The 24788-nt window shown below is 41.9% G+C and overlaps 3 protein-coding genes across 4 annotated transcripts; 1 reads left to right on the forward strand and 2 right to left on the reverse strand.

The window, feature by feature from the left end:
- On the reverse strand, positions 3643 to 7098 carry LOC18780135 (disease resistance protein RPS4). The gene is made up of 4 exons (XM_020561383.1): positions 6126 to 7098; positions 5213 to 5887; positions 4432 to 5068; positions 3643 to 4317 (listed from the first exon to the last, which is right to left on the reverse strand). Exons 1-3 carry the CDS (start codon positions 7089 to 7091, stop codon positions 4670 to 4672), a joined length of 2040 nt encoding a protein of 679 aa, XP_020416972.1. The 5' UTR covers positions 7092 to 7098; the 3' UTR covers positions 3643 to 4317; positions 4432 to 4669.
- LOC18779900 (TMV resistance protein N) lies at positions 7095 to 19802 on the reverse strand. 2 transcript variants are annotated; one of them, XM_020561384.1, is made up of 3 exons: positions 18818 to 19802; positions 7293 to 7565; positions 7095 to 7184 (listed from the first exon to the last, which is right to left on the reverse strand). In XM_020561384.1, the coding sequence occupies exons 1-2, from the start codon at positions 19303 to 19305 to the stop codon at positions 7535 to 7537; spliced, it is 519 nt and encodes a 172-aa protein (XP_020416973.1). In that variant the 5' UTR covers positions 19306 to 19802; the 3' UTR covers positions 7095 to 7184; positions 7293 to 7534. The 2 variants fall into 2 exon arrangements, with proteins under 2 accessions (XP_020416973.1, XP_020416974.1); XM_020561385.1 differs by lacking the exons at positions 7095 to 7184; positions 7293 to 7565 and adding exons at positions 15558 to 15588; positions 15751 to 15823.
- LOC109948391 lies at positions 21107 to 22881 on the forward strand. Its single transcript, XM_020561190.1, has 2 exons — positions 21107 to 22460; positions 22643 to 22881. Exons 1-2 carry the CDS (start codon positions 21368 to 21370, stop codon positions 22651 to 22653), a joined length of 1104 nt encoding a protein of 367 aa, XP_020416779.1. The 5' UTR covers positions 21107 to 21367; the 3' UTR covers positions 22654 to 22881.

Raw genomic sequence — 24788 nt, forward strand, 5'->3', positions numbered from 1 at the left:
GATTTCTGAAGTTTACAAACATAGTCAGGATAGTGAGGATCTTCGAACCCCTGAGGTTGCTTCATATACACTTCCTCCTCAAGTTCCCCATGTAAGAAGGCGTTCTTTACATCCAATTGGCGAAGAGACCAATGATTGGAAGCTGCCAGACTGAGAATGATACGAACTGTAGCATGACGAACAACTGGGCTAAATGTCTCTTCATAATCAAAACCAGCCTCTTGACTAAAACCTTGGGCAACTAGGCGTGCTTTATATCTAGAAATGGAACCATCAGAGTGCCTTTTTAACTTATAAATCCATTTTGAACCAACAATGTTTGTATTAGCAGGAGGAGGTACCAACACCCAGGTACCTTGCATCTGTAATGCGGAAATCTCTTCGTCCATGGCCTTTGTTCAATCAGCTGAAAAAGAAGCAACACGATAGCTAGAAGGTTCATCCAGAGAAGTAGTATCATGGATACTGGTGTAACACATGTAGTCAGAAAAATCCTTCTTTTGAACAACCCCAGTTTTAGACTGAGTAAGCATAGAATGAGAAGGTCCTGCTGGAGCAGATCCAACAGGAACACTTGGTTGGACAGAAGCAGGAGAAGAAGAAGTAATATAATCAAAAGAAGGTAGAAGAACTTGTAATTGCTGCTCCGAAAGAACAGGGATATAAGGCTCAGACTGAGACAACCCAGGAGAGGCTAACAAATCTTGTTGCCCCGACAGAACTGGTGTATAAGGCTCAGGCTGAGACAACTCAAGAGAGACTAACAAATCGGGAGCTGTAATACTAGGAGCACTAGAGGAACTATGAGAAGCGAGCACCAAAGATGATGTAGCAGACGGAGGTAACATCATAGGAATAGGGGAGAGAACTGTTGAAGGAGAACAGGGTGAGGAAGGCAGAGAGAAGCGGTGCTTGAAAGGAAAAATAGTTTCATCATGAATAACATAGCGAGACACCAAGAATTTGCTAGTGGAACAATTGTAACATAACACTCCTTTATAGCCCAGTAGATACCCCATGAAAACACACATAACAGTTCGAGGTTGAAGCTTAGTAGTGTTAGTGGCTCTTAAACAAGGATAGACACAGTACCAAAGACACGGAGGTGTCTTATATCAGAATGCCTATGAAGAAGCCTATAATATGGAGATTGATTAGAAAGCACTTTACTAGGCATGCGATTAATCAAATAGGCAGAATGAGCCATAGCATGAAACAAAAACTGATCAGGCATAGAGGCTTCTTGTAAAAGGGTTATAGAGGTTTCTAATAAGTGGCGATTCTTCCGCTCAGAGAGTCCATTCTGTTGGGGTGTGGAAGGGCAGGAAACTTGATGGACAATGCCATGAGATGCGAGAAATTCATTGAATTGAGTGCTCATATACTCACCACCACCATCACTTTGAAGAAACTTAATAGAAGCATTAAAATGAGTTGTAAGAAAAGCAACCAATCTGGTAAACATTGTAAAGACCTCAGACTTGGCATAGAGAGGATATAACCATAGAAAACCAGTGTATTCATCAATGAAAGACACTACATATCGATAGCCAGAAATGGATTTACATGGAGACGGACCCCAAACATCACTGTGGAGTCTATGAAATGGAGAAGAAGCCTTATTGTGATGACTAGAAAATGGTAACCGATGCATTTTACCATCTAGACAAAAGGAACACAACTTAGAAATTGAATCAGATACCACTTGGATTTGAGCGGCAGTAAGCATGAGTTGAACAACTTCATTTGTAGGATGTCCAAGCCTACTATGCCAAAGAGATGAATTAACTTTCGGACCAAGAAAAGCACTTGTCTGTGACTGAGAGGCTCGACTACTAGTACCAACTGATGAACTACTACTACCTGTACCAATTGAGGATAAAGAAGTAGGAATAGGATACAAGCCATGCTCACTTTTGCCTTGGAGAAGCTTCTTGTTGGTGACCTTGTCCTGTATTAAAAATCCAGATGTATCACAGATTATGCGACAATTATTGTCATGACATAGCTGATACACAGATAAGAGATTTGCTGTAAGTTAAGGCACATGTAAAACTTTAGAGAGAGTAAGAGAAGAAGAGACAGTGGGAATATGAGATTTGCCAATATGAGCAATGTGCAAACCTTCCCCATTGCCCACTACAACATTCTCAGCTGAAGTACAAGGTGTAACATTGTGCATTGTAGTCATGTGTGGCACCATATGGTGACTCGCTCCACTATCGGCAATCCACACTGCATCAGGAGAGAAAGAAGCTTGAGCAGCCATAGCAGTGAGAGAGGACGGTGGAGGAGATCCCTGATAGGCATAGTTGGAACGATGATAGCAATCCAATGCACCATGGCCCTTCTTGCCACAAATTTGACACTCAATAACGGAGGAGCCTTGAGATGAGGTAGAATCGTGAAAAAAGTAATTGCAGCCGTGTGACCTCTCTTACTGCAAATTTGGCATTCTGGAACAATTCCAGACTTAGGAGGACCTTGAAATTTATTCGGAAAACCGCGACCAAAAGGCCTAGAACCAGAAAATCTGCCTCGACTACCAAATGAACTAGACGATCGACCATGTGTATGGGAACTCATATAACCAGTAGGAGAAAAGGAAGTCACAGAAGGAGTAGGGAGAATACCAGCACCAGAGAGATTAGGAGACGATGTAGAAGAAGTAGATTGGGGCAAGATTACACGAGAATCAGCGGCTTGTTCAGCTGCAAGCAAATGATTGCGGAAATCTTTGAAAGACAGTGAAGTGTCACGAGCAAGAAGCACAGTCTTGATCATGTCATACTCAGAAGGAAGACCATTCAACACAGCAAGCATCAAATCATCGTCAGAGACTGAAATACCAGCGACAGCAAGCTGATCACGGACATGTTTGAGGCGAAGTAAGAACTTCTCGATAGAATCAGCGCCTTTTTGAGCAGTTTGAAGCTCCGTCTTCAAGAGATTCACACGAGCACAAGACACGGTAGCATATCGATCCGTCAAATTCATCCACGCCTCAGAGGCAGTCTTAGATCCGATCACGTATTCGATTGCCTCATCAGAAAGCGTTGCAATCAATAAGCTCAGTAACACTTTGTCAACCTTCAACCAGGCTTTATATGTAGCGGTGATTACCGACGTAACGCCTTCCTCATCGAGAAGTGCATATTTCGGTGGAGCAACAATGGAGCCATCGAAATTTCCGAAGAGATCATGACCTTCCAACACAGATTCAATCTGATATGGCCATTTCAGATAATTGCCATCCGTCAAATGAATGGTGAGCATGCCAAGGAGGCCATCAAGCTTGAGAGTTGAAGTCGCCATAAAAAAACAAAGAGAAACAGAGACGAAGAAGAGGAATTGCAGAAAAATTCAAGAATCAGAAGAATCAGAAGAATCAGAGGAATCAGAGGAATCAGATGACAGAAGAATCCAAGAATCAGAAGAATCAGAGAAAGCAGATGAGAACGAGAAGAAAAGAATCCAAGAATGTCACAGAGAATCCAAGGAGGTGCAGAAACAGAAGCAAAGAAGACTCATATGAGATCTAGAAGAAGGCGGAAGCAAAAAGAAACCCAGATCGGTCCATGGCTCTTGATACCATGCTAAGTATTTAGAAAAATAGAAGTTGAGAATTCTAGAATGGTGGGAATCAAATTTGTTTTTCTCCTTTTTTACTATACACGTACAGTGGTGCCTTTATACTTGGACTTTGCTTAATAGTTAAGCATCTGAGCTAACAACCTCTAACAACCTTCACGTGCCTTCACGTGTTTAACATAACCAATTACAGACACGTGGCACACTGATTCTAATCATTAGCTAAACATTATAACGAGTCCCCTCCAATTTTTATCATCATACAGCTTTGGAGGTATTTCGAGTCCTTTCCCGGGTGACATAGTAGTCCAATGTTTGAAACACTCTAGATAATCCTTTCGAGGATGTGTTCTGAGGATCGAAATGCTTGAAAACAGAAATTTTATCTCCTTTAAGACTGAGCGTTGCCACCTGGGACTTTTGAAGGTAAGCCTGTAGGTACCTTTTCCATTGTGCTGGACTATAGCTTCCATAGAGTTGAGTCTCAGCCAATACATGTACAGGACCGACCAACAACGACAACGGCGGTGGAGCATCTTCTTCTGCAACCTTTTGTTGGGTAGAATCCCTGTTGGCAAACGTTAAGCGTTTTGAGTGGACTATTATTACTTCACCACGCTCCTTGACATCATGCTTTCGTTTGAGATAGCATCTATACTTGTGCATATTGAAGTAAAATCCTGTTCTGGTATCAGAAACTCTTGTCCAGATTCAGCTAACTGTTGCCTATACGTACAACTTATATTAGTCCAAGTAATTTAAAGACGTTAAAATATTTTGCCAGCATTGAGAGAATTTAAATATATAAACAATCCACACACACACACGCATATATATGACCTTTGGATCCTCATAGAATCAGGAGCGATGGGCATTTCTCTTTCCTCTGCATTATTATTGCGCATAGCTTTGGCTTCCCGCTGAAGGCGATTTTCCATTGTTTGTGCAGAAAAGGCTTGGGCATACGCACAAAGCTCATCAAGCATATCTGATCTCCCCAGTGTCAACTTAGTTAATGAATGGATCAAGCCTCCCAAGTCTTCATCGTATACTAAACGGGCTCCACAGAGTTCAACCTCTACCGCTGAGTTGGTGGTTCTAAAGAATGCCCTAATAACCTGACATTAACATGTTGTTGAAAATACACACGTGGCACGTGTAACACAACAAGTTCATGGGACCTTACTTTCTGAGGGAAGGGATTGTTTATCTGGACACATCTTGGTATTCTACTGCTTTCTTGTTCACACAAATCAACACAAAGGAATGAGGGAAGATGGAAGAGACTCGAAACGGATTGACGCCAAGAAAATATAACATATAGTTCTAATCCTACCCATCTGCTTTCATCAAACAAGTTTTGAGGAAGGTCACACAGTTCTACATTCCCCAAGTAGTGATTGTCGAACCAGTTCGGAATTACTACTACTTTATGACAAAAGCTAAAAAATAAATCCTTCGTGCGTCCATTGTGGCCCTGTCGATGTAAAGCACACAGTAACTAATTAATTAATGGTTAAAACCTTCAAAAATCAACTGCCTTAAACATAAATTTTGATTTTTGTCCTCTGTACATTATTCTAACACACGCATATATAGAGATGGAGACAGAGGGAGTAACCTCATAGAGCTTTGAAAGCAACAATTGTACTGGTGGGATGCTAGAATCAGTACTAGCTGTGGTAGAGATGCTGCTGCTGCCCCGATGTACAGTTGAAGTTGATGGTGGTTCCCATAGACGGTAATCAAGTATCGTCACGTCACCAGAACTTTCCAATTTCATCACCTCATCTAACATATGCTTACAATGTGGACCAAAATTCAAATCGAGGTGTTGATTAGCAGTCTGACTTAAATCTTGGGCAAATTTTGCCGCATCTTGATGAGAGATTAAACGTATTCCGCACCCTTTCACTTTCAAACTGGGTCGATTTGTTGAGACTGATGCTCGAAGTACTCCTTGGTTTGCATTTTTCAAATTCCCTGCAAATTTGCGTGCCGGATTATAGCAACAAACTGCATGCGACCCAACTATGAAGTTTTCAAAGTTTCCAATGACTACTCGATTTTGAAGACGACCATCCGAGGCGTGAAAATGACAGAAGGTCTCTTCCATTTCCGAACTCTGCTCAAGAATTTCGAAAAACACAAAAAGGACGACTCCCATCCATATACTATCTTCTGGATCTGATAGTTGAATTATTACAGAAGTCCCATCCGAATACACACTGCACCAGTCTGGAATTCTAGTATACGGAACACGAATTTCAAAATCTTGCTGACGATCAATCAGATCCTGTACAAAATAAGAAAAACAATAACATTATATACATATATCATGTATGTATGAGCAGCCCCAGGATCCCTTTTTGCAATTCACTAAAAGAGGTCGTAGGTGATCCAACCTGATATAGGATCATTATATGTATGTATGTATATACGTACATATAGAAAATTCCCTTATTGGGCTGGAACTGCAAGGCACCTTAAGGGAACTTACAAATGTATATATGTTGAGAGAGAGAGAAAGAGACCTCAAAGTATTTAGGAAAGAATTGTTCAAGATGCTCTTCATGAATTGGCAGTGGGTGGTGGATTATCTCATCTTCAACTCCCTCTGATTCTCGGCAATCTATGAAATAGATACCATCATCAGATGTCCATATGTTGAGGGTTTTTGGATAGTTTGTCTGCGAAGGACAACCATGTGCATCCAAATGTTTTAGGCTCGGTGGAAGAGGTTTTGGCAACAATCGCAGATTGCAACACTTGAACAAGGTAAGTTCTCTAAGCTCAGAAAGTTGAGATATGCTTTCAGGTATGCTCTCAAAATTGTTTTCACTCAAACCCAAACTCCGGAATGAGGATAAGCATATGCCAATATCATCAGGAATTGCTCCTTCTCCTAGACCGCATCCGCTAAGATTTAAGTATACCGAAGAGGATAAACCCGAGAACGAGTGAGGGAGCTGCAAACCTGTACAACCCAATAAACATAACCGTTGGAGGTTCTTCAGAAGTAAAATAGACAAAGGCAATCTTCTTATGGCTGTTTGACAGGCATCAAGCTCTTTTAAAAGTTCCAGGCTCCCTATGTTTTCTGGCAGTTGGTCAATCAGTGAGCAGCCTGACAGAAATAGATACTTCAAGGATACCAAACTGCAAATGATGCTTGGAACACTCAAAAGGTTCTTGCATTCTCTTAGATTTAACACAATAAGGCCAGTCAAGTGCTTGATTGATAGCGGCAACTCCCTTACCCCGGTCCCATCTAAATGAAGTTCTGACAAGTGTCCCATGTTTCCCACAATCTCTGGAAACCTTTCGAGTCTTGAACATCCTGAAAGAACAAAATTTTGAAGAGATTCCAAGCAAATGGAGTGGGGAAGGCTCTCTAGACATTCACAACCCTTCGAGTTCAACGAAACCAGATGTTGGAGATCCCAAATTGTTGGGTGAAGCTCTGATAACTTTTCACAACCTTCAAGAGTCAAACCCATAAGATTTGGGACCTTACTGAAGTCTGGGGTCTTGGTCAAGCATTTGCAGTTGGAAAGATCGATTAGCGTCAACTTTTCCATCATAGGAACGCGCTGTTATGAAGGCAAGAAAACAGTAGTAATTAGTTTTGGAATTAATAATTTATGTCTAATTGAATGCAAAAAAAACATATATAATTAAGTGAAAAGTTATCGTAGTACCATTTCATGCCATAGTTGTTTAATGCGGCTGTTAGGCAACCTAAGTTCAACAAGGGAAGATGGCCGAAAACTTGGGGGTAGGGACTCTGAAGGATATTCATGCCATTCCAAAAGCCGTAACTGTCTAGAGAAATATTCAGGACATTCAGAAAAGTTGGCATTACAAATCTTCAACAATTTTAGTCCGCGCATATTTGAGAATGGATCAGCATCCAACTCTATATCTTCCTTTGCAGGCAAGGTTAGGAATATACCGTGAACAGCAATTGTTCCCTGTACCACAAAATCATATGAAAAATTTAGGTTTGTTTCAAAATGAGCAAATATGCGTACTAAGTTTTACGGATTGATATATACAAAGGCAGCCACATTCACATGTCGCCTCACACCTTTGATATATATATATATATATATATTTTTTTTTTTGAATAGAAACATTTTTATTCAAATTGTAAGGATCAAAACAAAGGCATTTAGAACGCAGATAAAAAGAAAAAACACTAGCCGGTGAACCAGACACAATGCCACTCAACACATAACTAACCAACCAAACATAAAACAAACCCTTAAGATACTACGGCCAGCAGATTGCAAGGGAAGTTGATGCCCAAAGGGCAGCCCAAAACTTCACTCTATCCCATTACTCTGCCACTCCCACTCCCTTATAATCCTCAAAAATTCTCCTGTTACGTTCCAGCCATAGGTTCAAAACCACTGCCTGCATCAGACTACCCCAGAGAATTTTGGCTTTCTTTCCCCTTCCCAAAGCATCAAATCTGATGGAAAAAAGTTCAAAGCAGCCTTCTGGTATTACCCACACCGTGTTAACTTCCTTCAACAGTGTCTCCCACAACTTTAGAGAGAAAGGGCAATGAAGAAGGAGATGGTCCACGCTCTCCCCTGCCTTATTACATAGAGCACACCAGTGAGGGCTAATGCACAAATAGGGACAACGTCTCTGTACTGTATCACCTGTACTTAGTTTTCCCAACACCGCTTGCCACATAAAGATCTTAACTTTCGGAGGAGTCTTAGCGTTCCAAATTTGAGTGTACGGGGAGAATATCTCCCCCTCACCACAATTCTGAATAGAGAACAGAGAGAATGACAGGTGAAGAGACCAGAGGGGTCAAGCTTCCATCTTCTCTTATCCAATCTGGAAGTGATCACCCACACACCCACCAATAAATCCAACAATCTAGCCGCCTCCGTTATCTCCAATTCATTGAGATTCCTCCTGAAACCAAAATCCCAACTGAGAGGGAACTTCCTGGACAAATTGAAGAGTCTTGGAAACACCTCTTTCAAAACACCACCCCGGCTCCAGTCATCCTCCCAAAATCTGACCCTAACTCCACAACCTACCACGAAAACACAACCTTGAAGAAACAAATTATAGCCGCTAGAAATGTCCCTCCAAGGGCTGCGACAAGATCCCCGAGTCGCAGGTTTAGCATCCCACCCATTTGTATCCATTCCATAAATACTTCTGATCACTTTATGCCAAAGAGCATGAGGTTCGTTAGGAAACCGCCAAAGCCATTTTGCCCGCAAAGCCGCACTCCTAGCCCTCAACGAACCCACCTCTAACCCTCCACAGAATTTTGCCTTGCCCACAACCTCCCAACTCACAGCGTGGTTTCTTTTACCATCCAAACCTTCCCACAAGAAATCCCTCATAAGCTTCTTGATTCTATTGGCTACTCCAATGGGAATATCGAAAAGGGACATGTAGTAGATCGGAATACTACACAACACAGCCTGAATCATTGTGAGTCTTCCCCCTTTGGATAGGCAAGCTCGCTTCCATTTTTGTAATCTATTCTCCACCTTTTCCACAACCGGATCCCAAAACTTGATAGCCCCGGGGTTCCCGCCTTGGGGAAGACCCAAATACGACATAGGCCAAGCCCCCACTTCGCATCCCCAAGCCCCAGCCAGCTCATTCAACAGCCCATCGTCAAGATTAATGCCAACTAGAGAACATTTTGATTTGTTAATTTTCATAACCGACACAAAACAGAACAGTTCCAGAATTTGAAGGAGATTATTCCAGTACTCTTCTTTATCCTCTATGAAAAAAATGGTATCGTCAGCGAACTGAAGGTGGGATACCTCCACCATCCCGAGCCCTGGGGAAAGTCCATGAAACTTATCAGCATCTTGAGCTTTCTCCATAATTCTGCTTAACACAACCATCACCAAAGTGAACAGGAACGGGGAGAGCGGGTCTCCTTGTCTCAGACCCCTAGAGGCACGAAATTTACCCCTTGGTCTTCCATTAATCATCACAGAAAAATTAGCCGTCTCGAGGCAACCACGAATCCAGCTTCTCCTCCTGTCCCCAAATTCTTTTCTAATCAAAACCACATCAACAAATCTCCATTCCACGTGATCGTAGGCTTTCTCTAAGTCAATTTTGAACACCATTCCAGACTTGTTAAGCCTTCGACTTTCCTCCACCACCTCATTGGCAATCAAGGCCGCATCCAAAATTTGCCTACCCTGCACAAAAGCACCCTGATAACTAGATATAGTGCTGCCCAAGACTTCCCGCAATCTAGAAGCCAAAACTTTCGACACCATTTTGTACAAACTTGTCACCAAGCTGATAGGCCAGAAATCACTAACTTTAATGGATTCCTTCATTTTGGGAATGAGGCAAATAAACGTCTCATTCGTGATTGCATTGATTATACCACCATTGAAGAAGTCCGCCATAACTTTCATAAGATCCTCTTTCACAATATCCTAGCAAGACTGAAAAAGAAGCATGGAAAACCCATCTGGACCTAGCGATTTATCTATCCCACAGTCGAAAACCGCCCTTTTAACCTCCTCCTCTTCAAAGGGTCTTTCCAGCCATTCAGCCTCCTCAACACTAATTGCATTCCAATTCAGACCTTCCAAGCACCACCCCGCCTCTGCGTTGCTGCTATATAGATTTTTGAAGAAGTTAATTATCTCCATTTCTATTTCCCCTTCACTGACAACCACACCAGCGCCCGCTACTTCCAGCTTTTGAATAAAATTCCTTTTCCTTCTGCCACTTGCTATACGATGAAAAAACTTGGTGTTGCTGTCCCCATCTCTTGCCCACTGGATTTTCCCCCTTTGTCTCCATTTCACCTCTTCTTTGTGGACTAAATCACTCACCATAAAGTATAAATCTTCCCTTTCTTTTCTCAGAATATTATCTAACCCTCCCTGCCCTTCCATCAAATCAAGAGCAGCAATTCTAGCCTCTGCCTCTTTCTTTGCAGAGACCAAATCCCCAAATACTTCTTTATTCCAGTCCTTTATTTTCTGTTTTATAGTCCTCAGCCTTCTAGGGAACTTGTAACCCTCCCATCCGTTAATCTGATCTTCCCCCCACCACTGTTTGAATTTCTTCTTAAACTCCGGGTGTTCTATCCACATATTTTCAAAACGAAAAGGGCCCGGACCCCATTTCAAATTAGAGGTGTCCAACTGAATTGGATAGTGATCAGAAGTAACTCTTGCCAACGCCGTATGTTTAACATGGGGGAAGGAATCTTCCCAAGCTTCAGAAAAGAGGAATCTGTCAAGTCTTCTGCACGCTGCGTTTCCCTAAAATTAGACCATGTAAAGGAAGCATTCAAGATGTTTGGGTCTCGCAGGTTTGTGTCATCGATAAAGTCATTGAAGTTTTTCATACTACTTGTCATCCTACCTCCGTTAGATTTCTCAGATACAAACCTAACCACGTTAAAATCTCCCCCAATACACCACTTGTTACCACACAAGCCGAACAACCCCGCTAATTCCTCCCAAAATCTTCTTCTATCCCTAGGATGACAAGGGCCATAAATACATGATAGCCACCAATCCCCCTCAGAAGCGTCCAAAATTCTTATAGAAACAGAGAATTCCCCAATTTCAAAGTCAGAAATGGAGATAGTTTGAGAATTCCACATCACCACAATCCCACCAGACCTACCCCTTGAAGGGGCATACACCCACTCTTTGAATCTATACCCTCAAACACCAGCTGCAAGTCTTCTATCAAAAACTTCTTTCTTAGTCTCATGCAAAATAACAATATCTGGATTTACTCGTAACAACTGCTCCTTCACCACCACCCTTTTCCTTTTGCTCCCGAGACCTCTCACATTCCAAGATATGATATTCATTAATTTAACTTGACCTCCCTCTTAAGCAAAGTAGACTGCACACTATCCACTTCCGGTTCGACCCTAGTCAAACTCCGTTTCCCCTTCCTGCCAGATTCACCATTTGATCGGCTAGATTTCGAGAGGCACCCAAGTAATAACTGCTTCCTAATGGGAACCATCGTGAGATTCAGCTTGGCCATAATCCGGGAATGTTTCTCCTCCCCCAACCTCTTTCTTTTGCTGTAACTCACAAATTCAGTTTCTTTAGTCTTCTCTCTTACCATCCCACCACCATTGCTCCCCTCAATGTCTTGTGAATTCAAAGGCACAGCATCTCCGCCCCTTTTCTTACCTGGCACCTTATCGTCGCCATCCTCGTTGCCTTCCGCACAATTTTTATCCTCCAGCCCACCATGACCCTTCAAAACCATCCCATCAGTCAGCCCAGTCAGAATTCTAGCAACAGACCCGTCGTCGCATTCAATTACATCAATTGTCTCCTCTACCTCAGATGGGAGATTGTCCTCCTCAATCCCGACTGAAGCGATTGATCTGCCATCCACAGAATCACACAATTCATCCCCCTGTCTCTCTTCAGCCATAGTTGCAAACTCCCCTCCGTGTCCAGGTCGCACATCGTGAGTGAAGGAGACGCACCGTCTTCTAGATAGATTCCTTCTTCCACTTAAAATACAGAACTTGGATCTAAATCTGGTTTCATGTTGAGCGGGTCCGGCCCAACTCCCATTACCCTAAAAGTTTGTTATTGGATCGCAATTACCTCCAGGTCCAGAGTTAGATAAGGAATTAATTGCAGGATTGGGCTCAGAAATGGCTTCCGAAATAGGCCCAATTTTTGGGCCTGAATTAATAGCCCATGTGCCGGATTTTTTAACAACCAACTTGGTTGACCTTCTGACGAGATCTACTGGAAATTGACAAGGCTTCGTAGTTGGCTCCAGCTGTGGAGCCTGCGACCCAGGTAATCTGCCGATCCCACAGATCCCACTTCCGCATTCTAATGTTCCAGCCGCCAATCTATCGAGATCCTTCTCTGTACCTTCGAAGTTCCGCTTCTCGATGTGATTGCCCCTTTCCCCCTCCACATGGGTTGAAAAAATATCCCCAGGATTGAAAAGACCGCCACCGTCGCTTGGTTCCACTAGTTTCCGGCCACCCGCCATTTTAGGCGGAGGGATCCAGGAGTTTGTGGGCCTAATCGCAGGAAATAAAGGTCTAATCTTCACAAATAGCTCTCTAATCCTTCATTAAGAATCACAATCTCGGGAAGAAATCCGACTTGATTTTTTCGGGTTTTGATTCTTGCTTCGAACATAAACTTGAAGTTTTCCGTCCTCTTGTCCAATTCAATCAACCCCCCACATTCATTCCCAATATGTTCGAAGAAATCTTTTCTCCACCAGTGCATAGGAAGACCAGAGACCCCAAGCCAGCCTCCAAAGCTAACAATTTTAGGGATATTATTTTCTAGACCACGTTCCCAACTATATAAAAGTACGTCTGTTTGTCCCTCCACCCCCAGCTTACTAGTGCTACTAACTCTCATAGCCTCCTCTTTACTATCACAAACAAAAAAGGCCCTGTTAATCTGGTATGGAAATAGTTCAACCTCTTTATCTAACCAACTTGTTAGGGCCATCCTGATATCACTCCAAGATTGATGTAGAACTTGCCTCTCACAGGCCACCACCCAACTCCAGTTCGAATTCCCAACCGTAGTGTTGTTCTCAGTAACTGTCCTTTCTAGCCCCCTCTCACTTTCTACCGCCTCCTTGTAAGTTTTCCCACTGATCTACCTTTGCCACTCGAAGCGAAACAATCAGCTTCGGCCGCTGGGTTGACCTTGTTCGAGTTGATTCTCCCTGCCAATATGATCTCTAAGTTTTCTTTCAATAAAAGCCATCCGAAGTTGTTTCGACCCTGAGGAACAACCACAGACCTAACTACTCTATGTACGCATTTCGTCAGTCGCATATGAAGACCCTTTCCATTATTAAGCTTTTCCATCCATACTTGATAAGAATCTCCCTTATACTGTCGGAAAAATCTCTGTTATTTATTTTCCAAAAGCTTCTGCAGCTCTCTGACCAGCCAATTCACACATCTAAGCTCAAGAGAAACATGGAACACACGCGCTCTAACCTTCTCTGTAATCAAGATTGATCCTCCATAGGAGAGGTCATCAACCTTGATTCTGAATTCCTTAGCTTCAATATTAAAAAACCTAGGCAAGTGTCTAACACTCACCGCACCCCCTCCCACTTTCTCTCTCTCGCAGGCCGCTCATGTCTCTCCAATCCACACACCTTTGATATATCATATGGTTATTGTAGTGAAGCATGTATATATGATGCCTACATGTAGCATATTATTTGATATCTTACCAAATTATCCTCGAGTACAGTGTTGACGTCATCCCACGACCTGCTATCTTTATACTCCGAGACATTCTCACTAACCCACAATCTGCTGCATTTGCCTGGCTCAAAAGATTCTCCATGAACAATTCTCCAACCCATTTGTTGTAGTAAATCATGCATCCATAGTCTGTTTCCTTTATTAATTTTAACTAGACATTTATCCTGGAGGACCCTAATACCGATTGTTGGATGAAAGTGACAAGCATCCACAATTTTACCTACACGATTGTGATCCTCTCCTTTGAAGAAACATGCAATGTCCAAGAAGATTTGCTTCTCTATTTCCTCTAATCCATCGTAACTTATTTGAAGTGCAGGAAAAATGTCTTTGTCATCAGGATATTCTTTCAGTTTAGCAAATTTACTCTCCCATTGAGCTACCGTTTCCCACACAAGGCGCCACCCAGAACTTCAAGAGCCAAAGGGAGGCCATTGCTATATTTGGCAAAACCCTTGGACAGCTTTGTGTAGTCATCAGCCATCTCATGGCCTTTCTTGAAGGCTTTCTTACTGAAGAGCTGAAAGGCTTCTTCATCGTTCAGTTTCTCAACCTCAAATATATGGTGCGCTCCATATACCTTCAACAATTGCTCATTTCTAGTCGTTATAATGACTCTACTTCCTCGACCCAACCAATCATTTCCAACTAAAGCTTGTATTTGTTTCTGATGATCAACATCGTCCAGAACGATAAGCACCTTTTTAGTATGCAGTTGTCTCTTCAATGAACTCATTCCCATATGGACATTATGTATGTCATCCCCGGAGCCACGGAGGAGTTTTTCAAAAAGAACGTTCTGTAAGGAAATTAGACCCTGTTTTTCAGATTCCTTTCTGACATCGGGAAGAAAGTGGCTAGTTTGAAACTGGTTGCGGATCTTGTTATACACTAGTTCCGCCAGAGTTGTCTTGCCAATGCCCCTCATCCCCCAAATCCCTATGGTACGAACATCATCACGCTCTTTTAGATCCAACAACGACTCCATTTTCTCTATACGAGGACCCATTCCAATTAAATCTTCACTAAATGACGGTATGCAGTGTAATATAGTTGAAATCTTCTCGGCTATTGCTTGAGTAACTTCTGCTTCCTTACTAAAAACAGAATACAGATTGGATATTTTATAAAGCCTAGATAAGCCAATGATTAAGAAAACTATATATAAACCAAGGTGGTTGGTGTGAGTGGTTCGGCACTCTTATTCCTTAAGAGAAGGTCAGGGGTTCGACCCCTGCTCTCGTATGGAGTCACCACTTCGGCCAGCACTTTACCCTTTACGGGCCGACCTGGTGTGAGCGGGGATTAGTCTGGGTTGTGGTTAAGGCTTAAAGGTGCCATCCATAGTTGGGGCACATCCAGGACCACCTCATGGTTCATACCAAAAAAAAAAAAGAAAACTATATATAAATCCAAAAGCATCAGTGCTAATTTTTTTTTTTATCATAGTAATTTTTATATATAATCTACACAAAGAAATCATGAAATCATTAGATCAACAATGCAACAAAAGTGCAATAGTCGAAAGAAAATGAACCTAATGCTCTGATACCAAGCTGACAGGACCCGCCCAGGAATTTCCCGAAAACTGAAGCAGACCTCGTCTTAATTCCGACATCTTCCCGATGTCGGGCCCACTTACTAAGAAATCGAGACTTTCTACCAAAATTTTGGCAAAGTCTCCCCTGTAATTTAAGCAATCCCAACAAAAATTACTCAACCTGCAACATACATAAAATAAAAATCTCAACCAACAGCATGCTTTCATAACTCTAGAAGTCATACTAGAATGGCCTCCGGCCTCACAAGTAAAATCTACCATGGGCGATACAGAGCATCTACTAAAATTTAGATTATAAGAACAGTTGAGTAGAAGAAATTACTCAATTCCTAACTAGAAAGATTCACAGTTCGAGCCTCATACACCACTTGCACGCTTCCTGGAGCAACTACTGGCTGGGGGCGCAAAACAGAAAACATGTGAGTGGACAAAAACCAGATTGGCAGTTAAAAACAATATAATAACCCCACCATGTAAAAATAATGCTCAAGTCATGTAGGTTCACAATTCAATATTTAATTACTCAAAACATTATTCATTAACAACTCTTCAAAATACAAATTATCTCCTTCATAAACCACATTCTCTCAATCTTACAACTCCTGTCAACCCACTGAAAAACTCAAATTCTTCACTCACTCAACTATACGTATACATATAAATATATATACATATATATAAATATAACTATAAATAGCTATACGATATACTCATCACACCACCTAGGTACCGGGGAAACAATCCAACTGGGGGACTGTTTGACTAGTCCGCAGGATTTCTAGGTGCTATCCTGCGTCTAGGGTTGAGCGGTCCAACCGACGAAACTCCAAAGCTCCCACACCGGAACATCCAACGCCATGTGTAGCTCCCAAACTATGTCCTACGCGTGCAGACTGGATCATCACACACCGGAACATCCAACGCCATGGTGATGACCCTAAACACTATACAAGGTCTTTCCATACGCCGGAACATCCAATGCCGCGAGTGAGACTGATAACTGGGGAAGGTACTTACATAGTGTAATCATACAACTTCTCTCAAAATCAAATTCTTCCACAACACCCTTCAACAACCCAAGTATCTCGTCTATAGAGAATATATAAATATACTTCCCCACAACCCATATAAAATGCACTCTCAAAACCCACAATGCCAAACTCACAATATATTGCCAAGCGCTATACAACCATCATAATCAACTCATGAATATAATATATATTCAATAATCCATTAAAACATTATGCAAAAATCTTTCATCAATTAAAACCATGCATATGATTGAAAACAAAGTCCACTCACAAATATTCCCACGCTGCCTGACCACGTGAAGGTCCTGCCGACTGAGTACGTTCAGTCGAAACACCTATTTCAAGATACGAACCGTTAATTAATATAAAATTACGCCGAAGCGGAAATCACAAATTAAATGCTTAAATCCCCAAAATCCCAATACGTGCACGTTGAAGAAGGTATCCTAAAGTCCGATTACAGGTTTAGGAATCGTTCACGATTTTACGGTTATCGCTAACCTGCAAACTTTGCATTAATGAATCGGAACATCCGGGGCTCCGATTCATAATTCGTGAAGTCTCATACGATCCTAGGAATACCTAGAACAACATATTTTAATTCGGAAAAGATCTAACGGTTGGAACCTATCGAACCCAGATAACGCACAATATGCAAAAATCCGTTTGATAGTCAAACGACATCCGAATTGAGATCCGCGAATTCCTATGCGCTCGTGACAACCTAAGGATCTCATCGGGTTAAATTGCAGCTTCACCAGCCTCGCCCACGCGCCGCCACACGCGCCGGCAGCGCGTGGGTGTGTAGAGTAATTCCGGTGACTGAAAAACTCCACACCCGAGCTCACCCTTCCTACCCTAGCTTCTACTTAAGGTCAGGATCACTTCATTCAACTACGGGAAGGTCCAATTCGGGCAGCAACTGGCCAGAATTTCACTTTGAAATCCGGCCAAAACCTAGGTTTTCAAAATCAAATCCTACCCAGCAAATCGATCCAAACTTATACAACAGTCAGCTAGAACTCGAAAAATGGATGAGAAATCATACCTCACTCACCGGGTTTGGGTGGCGGAGGCGGCGGCGCGACGGCGGGAAAACTCCGATTCAAATCAGTCGAGCTTGCAGCCGGAGTTCGTTGTTTCCGACTGGGAAAACGAGCTAGACTTGATCGCGACGTCAAGGTGGATCGATCGGGACCGGTCTCGTGTCCTGCCGTGGCCGGAGCTGAGAGAACCGAGGAGAGAGAGAGTCGATGTCGGGGAGAGAGAGAGACTGAGAAGAGAGAGAGTGTCGAGCGCGTGGGAGGAGAGAGAAAGAGCTGAGGTGAAAAATGGAAATCTGATTTTTGCTCTAATCCTTTTCGAAATATTTACAAGTTTGCCACTGATAATATTTTGCTCGTAACTTTTTCGTTACAACTCCGATTCAAGCCTACCGCGTGTCTACGAATTCGTCTCAGTACCACCTACCCAGAAATACCATTTGTGGTCCCAAAATCCTTCCGGATAAGAAAGTGACCAATTTACCCCTACCCAAAGGGTAAATTCGTAACTTATTTTAAATCAATTAAAATAGACACTTAATTTGGAGTCGGGGTGTTACAAATGAAACGGAGTTTTGTGAAAACAATTTAAAACCTCAGGGAGTGTTCATGTAATTTCAAAAATCTCAAGGAGTTTTGTGAAAAAGCCGAAAACCTAAGGGGGTATTAGTGTAAATAACTCTTAAGAATTTGCCGTATATAAATAATTTTGTGTTTGTCGCAAATATGTAGTGTGTTAAATCTTTGTTGTAGGTAGATATTAGTGATCTAAGAAGTAAATAGTTCTCTAACAAAAAAAAGAAGAGTAAATAGTTGGAAAATGTGGATAATATACTTTGTGTCATAATCTTCACAAATTTGTGATTGCTTTTATAATTACGTTAAATTTCTTTCTAATCTTTGTTATAGAGGTTGGTTAATTCGCACCTGTTGGTAAGGTGATTTCATATGTCTGTTAGTGCTGACCCTTTTTTTTTGGGTATGTGAAGTGCATCCAGCAACCATTAAAGCATTGAACATTCGAAATTCAAACTTCAGTATACAAAATGCCTTAAATCTAGAATTTAAAATTAATTTTTCTTATACCTCAAAGGGAAAAATCGACATAAAAAACTTATGTAATAAAGTATTTGGACTGAAATTAAAAAATTAAAAAATTTCGGGTTAAGATATATCTAAAAGCTAATTAATGTGCCATGCATCAAGTTCAAGTTTGAATTTTCTGTTAATTGAAGGTGATATAATATATTTTTGTTAATAGGCATATATAAGATTACTTTAAATTTTCAAGTAATTGAAGAAGTTAACTAGGTACCTGTCTTTATCCAGAACCCATCCCCGGATATCGGCTATTTCCCCTAAAGCTTTCCTCCACTTGTCCACCTTCTCCATATTGCCCTTGAAATTTTCTTCATGTTTAGCAAAGGCCTGGCTAAAGTTTCCAGTTTGATTTCTCACCTCGGATGGTTTGATGTGGTAGAAAACCGGGAAAATTTCGCGTTCCTTCTCTTTCTTGCACTCAACAATAATATGCGCAAGTTCATCTAAACACCATCCTGAAGAAGCATAGTCCTCTGAAAGAATGACCACGGCAAATCTAGATTCTTCAATTGCTTTCAACAGTACTGGGCCAATGGATTTTCCCCTCTTCAGGTTTTCCTCATCCCTAAAGGTACGAATTCCTTTCTGGATCAAAGCAAGGTACAAATGGTCCGTAAAACTAGTTCGGGTGTCTTCACCCCTAAAACTGAGAAACGCATCATGCGTCCATATAGTAGGGGTTGAAGAAGCAGAGGAAGCCATTTAGGTGCTGATGAATGGGTCACAGAAGAAACGTAAGAAGACGAAGAAGAAGAAGATCGAGCAGGAAGGAGATGGAAGGGGAAACTTTTTTTTTTTTTTTTTTGGAGCAGATGCTTCTATAAAAGGGGAACTTCATTGATAGCTAAAAGGCAGCTGAATAATTAAGTTGCTCAAGTGATACTTACGAGTTGCTTTGAGCGAACAAGGCTTGAATTAGGGTTTGGGATTGCTGTGCTTAAATACAAAGCAGCTTTAAAAAAAAATTCTGCCGGCAAAAGTGTTTGGTAAAGTTGTGGGAGCCGGCTTATTTAAAAAGTTGAGGTCATCGACGGCAGTATTTCGAACCAGGTGAGAACTTGATTTTGAAAGCTGATTGTTTGTCTTTTCTGTCAAATTCAAGAGTTAATTCGGAAAATTTTCACATAATTTTTAAAAAGATTTTTATCACAAATAATCTCTGAAGTTTGTCAAATTATCACTTTTGATTTTTTATATATTTTTTTGGGCATTATTGGTCCATTATGTTACGCTTCACACATCAATTTAGTCCCGCCATTTTCATTATATTGCTGACGTGGATGCCACGTAGAGTAAACAATGTTTTAAATATTTTGTGTTTGATCACAAATGGTTCTTGAGGTTTACGAAATTATCATTTTGGTCTTTTATATTTTTTAAAAGAAAATTGTTTAACATTTAAAATCTTTTAGAAAAAATTTAATTTAAAATTTAAAAAATTTCTAGACATAATTTGTTTTTTATTCAAATGCACTTGGTATGTTATTATTGAACATGCAGGGTTCATATACATGTTACGTCAAATTCGTTACGTTCTGTTGAAATTGCTATTAAATTGATGAAAATTTCAACAAAATCTAACGAATTTGACGTGATATATGTGTGGAGCTTACATGTCCAATAATAAAATGCCAAGGAAATTTGAATTTTTAAAAAATTTATGTTCTGAAATTTTTATCTCTTTTTAAACCCTAAATTTTTAAAAAATATATATTTTAAATGTTAAATTATTTTTTAAAAGGATTAGAGCTTTTCAACAAAACCTAATGGATTTGACGCAACATGTGTGTGGAGCATACATGTCCATTAATGACATGCCAAGTGGATTTGAATTAAAAAAATGGATTAACATCAAAAGACTCCCTAAAAGTTTGGGGTCATTCTCAATATAGGCCCCCGAGTTTCAATTTCATTAATTTACACTCCATGATTTCAAATCTAACCAATTTAAGCCTTTAATTAAGTTGATTATTTAATCAGACGTTAACTGATGACATGTCCACTGTAGGACTCACTAATTTCTTTAAAAAAATTAATAAATCAATTATATAATATAATAAAATAACATTAAAAAAATTTATAAAATAAACCTTCCTCTCTTTGTCCCTCCCTTTCTCTTCTTCCCACTTCTCCTCCCAGCTCTCCCACCCCATCCCCCCTCCCCGTCCGACGAATCCAGCCACCCGCACCTCCTCTTCAAAGCGCTGCTCCGCCATATACTACTCCTTCGAGCTCGTACAACTCGGAGGCTGAGGACGAATGATGGTGTATCCCGCTCTTCGAAGAAGAACTTCTTCAATGGCGGCTGCAAAGAGGAAGACGACGCGGCAGACTTCCGTCCTCGGCAGAATTGCCGTTTTTGGCGTCGGCAAAGAGGAGATGCCGGTTGAAAATCGAAGGCGGATCCTTCTTGATTGCTAGCAACCAACAAAAGAAGCCAAAAAAAAAAGAATTAATAGCCCATGTCAAAAGAAAAACATGAACAGATCAGAGAAAAAACTGTCAGGCCGTTATCTTAATTATGACTGCATATAATTGCTTGCAGCTGTTATGCTATTATTATTATATTGTAGTAACTGATATGGCAGCTGTTATGCTATTATTATTATATTGTAGTAACTGATAAGTTTACGTTTATGTTCCTGTGTATAAAGAGATTGTAATATTAGTTTTGATTATATAGAAAACTCAGTTTCTACATGGTATCCAGAGCCTAAAGTTTTCCTTTCTTTTTTTTTTTCTCCTTTTCTTTTTCTTTCTGTCGATGGCTTCAAGCAGTGTTCCCACTATCTCCATTCCCAATATCTCTCACCTTGTCTCTGTCAAACTATCTGATACCAACTATCTTGTATGGGAAAGCCAGGTCAAACCTTTCTTACTTGGCCAGAATCTTTGGCGCTTTGTTGATGGCTCTCATCCTTGCCCCTCCCCTACGCTAGCTCCTTCTGATAAGTCTGAATCCTCTACTCCGTCGTTGGCCAATCCTGACTATGTCTCTTGGTTTCAAACTGACCAAAGCCTAATTAGTATTCTTCGTGCTACGCTGTCTGAGAGTGTTCTTCCCCAAGTTATTGGGTTCTCCACCTCGAAGGAAATTTGGGATTGTCTCAAACAAAATTTCTCCCAACAATCTCTTGCCAATTCTGCCCAGCTCAAATTTCGCCTCTTCTCTATTACCAAAGGTTCCAAATCCATCTCTGACTACCTTGCTCAGGCCAAGAGTTTGGCTGATGAACTCACTGCCATCCAGGAACCTGTCTCCAACTCTGATCTGGTTACTTATGTGCTTCGTGGTCTGGGTATTGACTACCAAATGATTGTGACGGCAATTTTGAATTTCCCACCCCTTCCATCCTTCTCGGACCTCCGCACTCGCCTTCTTGCCTTTGAAGGGCAACAGGCCTTAGCAGCTCAGATGGCTCCTGTGGCTTCCCCTGCTGCTTTTGTAGCTGCTCGCTTCCCCCGTGGCCCTCGCCACCCTAGTCCGCGTGGCCACTCCTCTCGTCCCTTTGGTGGCCCGTCTTCAGCCCGTCTTTTCTCTGGCCTGGGCCAGCCTTCTCCCCGTGCTCCCCGTCCTTCCTCCTTCTCTCAAGGTCATTTGGGTCCTCCACCCTCTCGCCAGTCAATTCAATGCTGGAATTGCCAGCAACTTGGTCATGTTCAAGCCAAGTGCCCTTATCCTCGTGCTTTCGCTGGCATGCATGTTGCGTCCACTTCTGATCCTAACTGGTATTTGGACTCTGGTGCCACCAATCATATGACCCATGATGCGCGGACATTCCCCTCCGGCACTCCGTATGCTGCTTCGGATCAGGTTGTTGTTGGTAATGGTGACACCCTCCCCATCACTCATTCTGGTAACCTCTCCTTTTCTTCTGGTTCCTTTGTCTTTCGTCTCTCTGATGTTCTCCGTGTTCCTTCCCTTCGTAAAAATCTTTTATCTGTCGCTCAATTTACTCGTGATTTGAATGTTAGTATTACCTTCTTTCCTTGGGGATACCAAATTCGTGACTTACCACGTGGTGTTGTTCTCTTTCAGGGCCTATGTAAGGATGGTCTTTATCCTATCTTTCCAACGCTGTTGTCCAGTTCCAAGCAAGCTTTTTCTTCTATCGTCGCGTCGTCCTCTTTGTGGCATCGTCGTCTTGGTCATCCCTCCAATAAAGTTCTTCGCACACTTGTTTCTCGGTCCTTATTAGGTTCTCTTTCTCGTTTATCATCTTCCCCTTGTAGTCACTGTGCATTATCTAAATCAATAAAACTTTCCTTTTCGTCTCATGACCATTGCTCTACTAAGCCATTTGCTTTAATCCATTCAGATGTGTGGATGTCTCCTGTTGTTTCTGTTTCTGGATATCGATATTATGTCTTGTTTACGGATGATTACACTCGTTATTCATGGATTTTCCCTATGCGTCTTAAATCTGAAGTTTTTGGTCTTTTTTCTACTTTTGCTATGTATGTTAAAACTCAATTCTCCTTGTCTATCCAACAGTTTCAGAGTGATGGGGGGAAGGAATATGACAACCTGCACTTTAAACAGTTTTGTGCTACTAATGGCATTGTGCATCGTTTTTCTTGTCCTCATACACCCCAACAAAATGGGTTAGCAGAGCGAAAACATCGTCATATTGCTGATATGGGTCGTACTCTCTTACACACTGCTCATATGCCTCACAATCTTTGGGTCGAAGCATTTTGTACGGCAGTTTCTTTGATTAATCGACTTCCAACCCCTATCCTTAAAGGGACTTCTCCCTATCAGTTATTATTTGGCATTTCCCCGGATTACGCGTTCCTTCGTGTTTTTGGATGTATTTGTTACACATATCTTGGAGATTATGTAACTAACAAATTACAACCTCGTTCTCTTCAGTGTGTTTTTGTTGGCTACAGTGATCGCCATCATGGTTACCGCTGTCTCCATCCTCCTACAGGTCGGCTCTATGTTTCTCGCCATGTCATTTTTCATGAAGATCAACTCTATTATGCTGCTGTTTCTAAGCCTGTTCAGCTCTCAGACCTTGCTGTGGTCCCCGTGGGCCTTCTTCCTAGTCCACCAGCTCGGCCCATTCCTGCTGTCAATTCTCAAGACACAGCCCAGTTCTCTAACACCACATCTGGGTCAACTTCCTCTCAATCTTTTCACGTTCACCCTAGCTCTCCACAACCAGCTGAAATCTCTTCTCCCCACTCAGCCGTCTTGCCCCCATCATCAGCCCCATATTCTCCAACACCACCAGACTGCCGTTCTCTTCTCCAGCCTACTGTTGTCCCCACCTCTTCTCCACCAACAGCCGTCTCATCCCCATTATCGGACCCAAGTTCTCAAACACCACCTGACTGCCTTTCTCTTCCTTCACAGCCAGCCGTATCCGCCTCTTCTCCACCAACTTTGTCGTTGTCTCCTCTTGTTCCTTCTCATGTACCTGTCATCGCTCCTCCACCACCAAGTGCCCGTCTCAGTCCTGTGCACACCCGATCCATGTCTGGAATTGTCAAGCCAAATCCCAAATATCATGCCAATTTTTCTACTCGGTACCCCGTTCCTCATGCTTTCTCTGCTTTGGTCACCACAGACGTTGAACCCACCTGCTACACACAAGCCTCTCGCTATCCCGAATGGAAACAGGCCATGCTCGATGAGTACCATGCCCTCCTTCAGCAGGGCACCTGGTCTTTGGTGCCGTCATCCCTTCGCTCAATACAGTTGGTTGCAAATGGGTCTTCCGGATAAAACGGCGCTCCGATGGCACGATTGAACGTTATAAGTCACGCCTTGTTGCCAAAGGCTTCCATCAACAATCTGGTATTGACTATTTTGATACATTCAGTCCTGTGGTTAAGCCCACAACCGTTCGCACTGTTCTCTGTCTGGCTATTTCTTTTGGATGGCCTCTTCGGCAACTCGATGTCAAAAACGCGTTCTTGCACGGCTCTCTATCCGAAGATGTTTATATGCGGCAACCACCTGGCTTTGCTGACCCTGACCGGCCCAGTCATGTGTGTAAACTTCATAAGGCCATTTACGGTCTTAAGCAGGCTCCCCGGGCATGGTTTCAGCGGTTTAGTTCTTTCCTCCTGAGTGTTGGCTTTACTCAAAGTCAGGCTGACACTTCTATGTTCGTTTATCATGATCACTGTTCTGTTATGATCTTGTTGCTCTATGTAGATGACATCATTCT

This window comes from Prunus persica, chromosome G4 (genome assembly GCF_000346465.2).
Source record: "Prunus persica cultivar Lovell chromosome G4, Prunus_persica_NCBIv2, whole genome shotgun sequence".
Lineage (NCBI taxonomy): Eukaryota > Viridiplantae > Streptophyta > Magnoliopsida > Rosales > Rosaceae > Prunus > Prunus persica.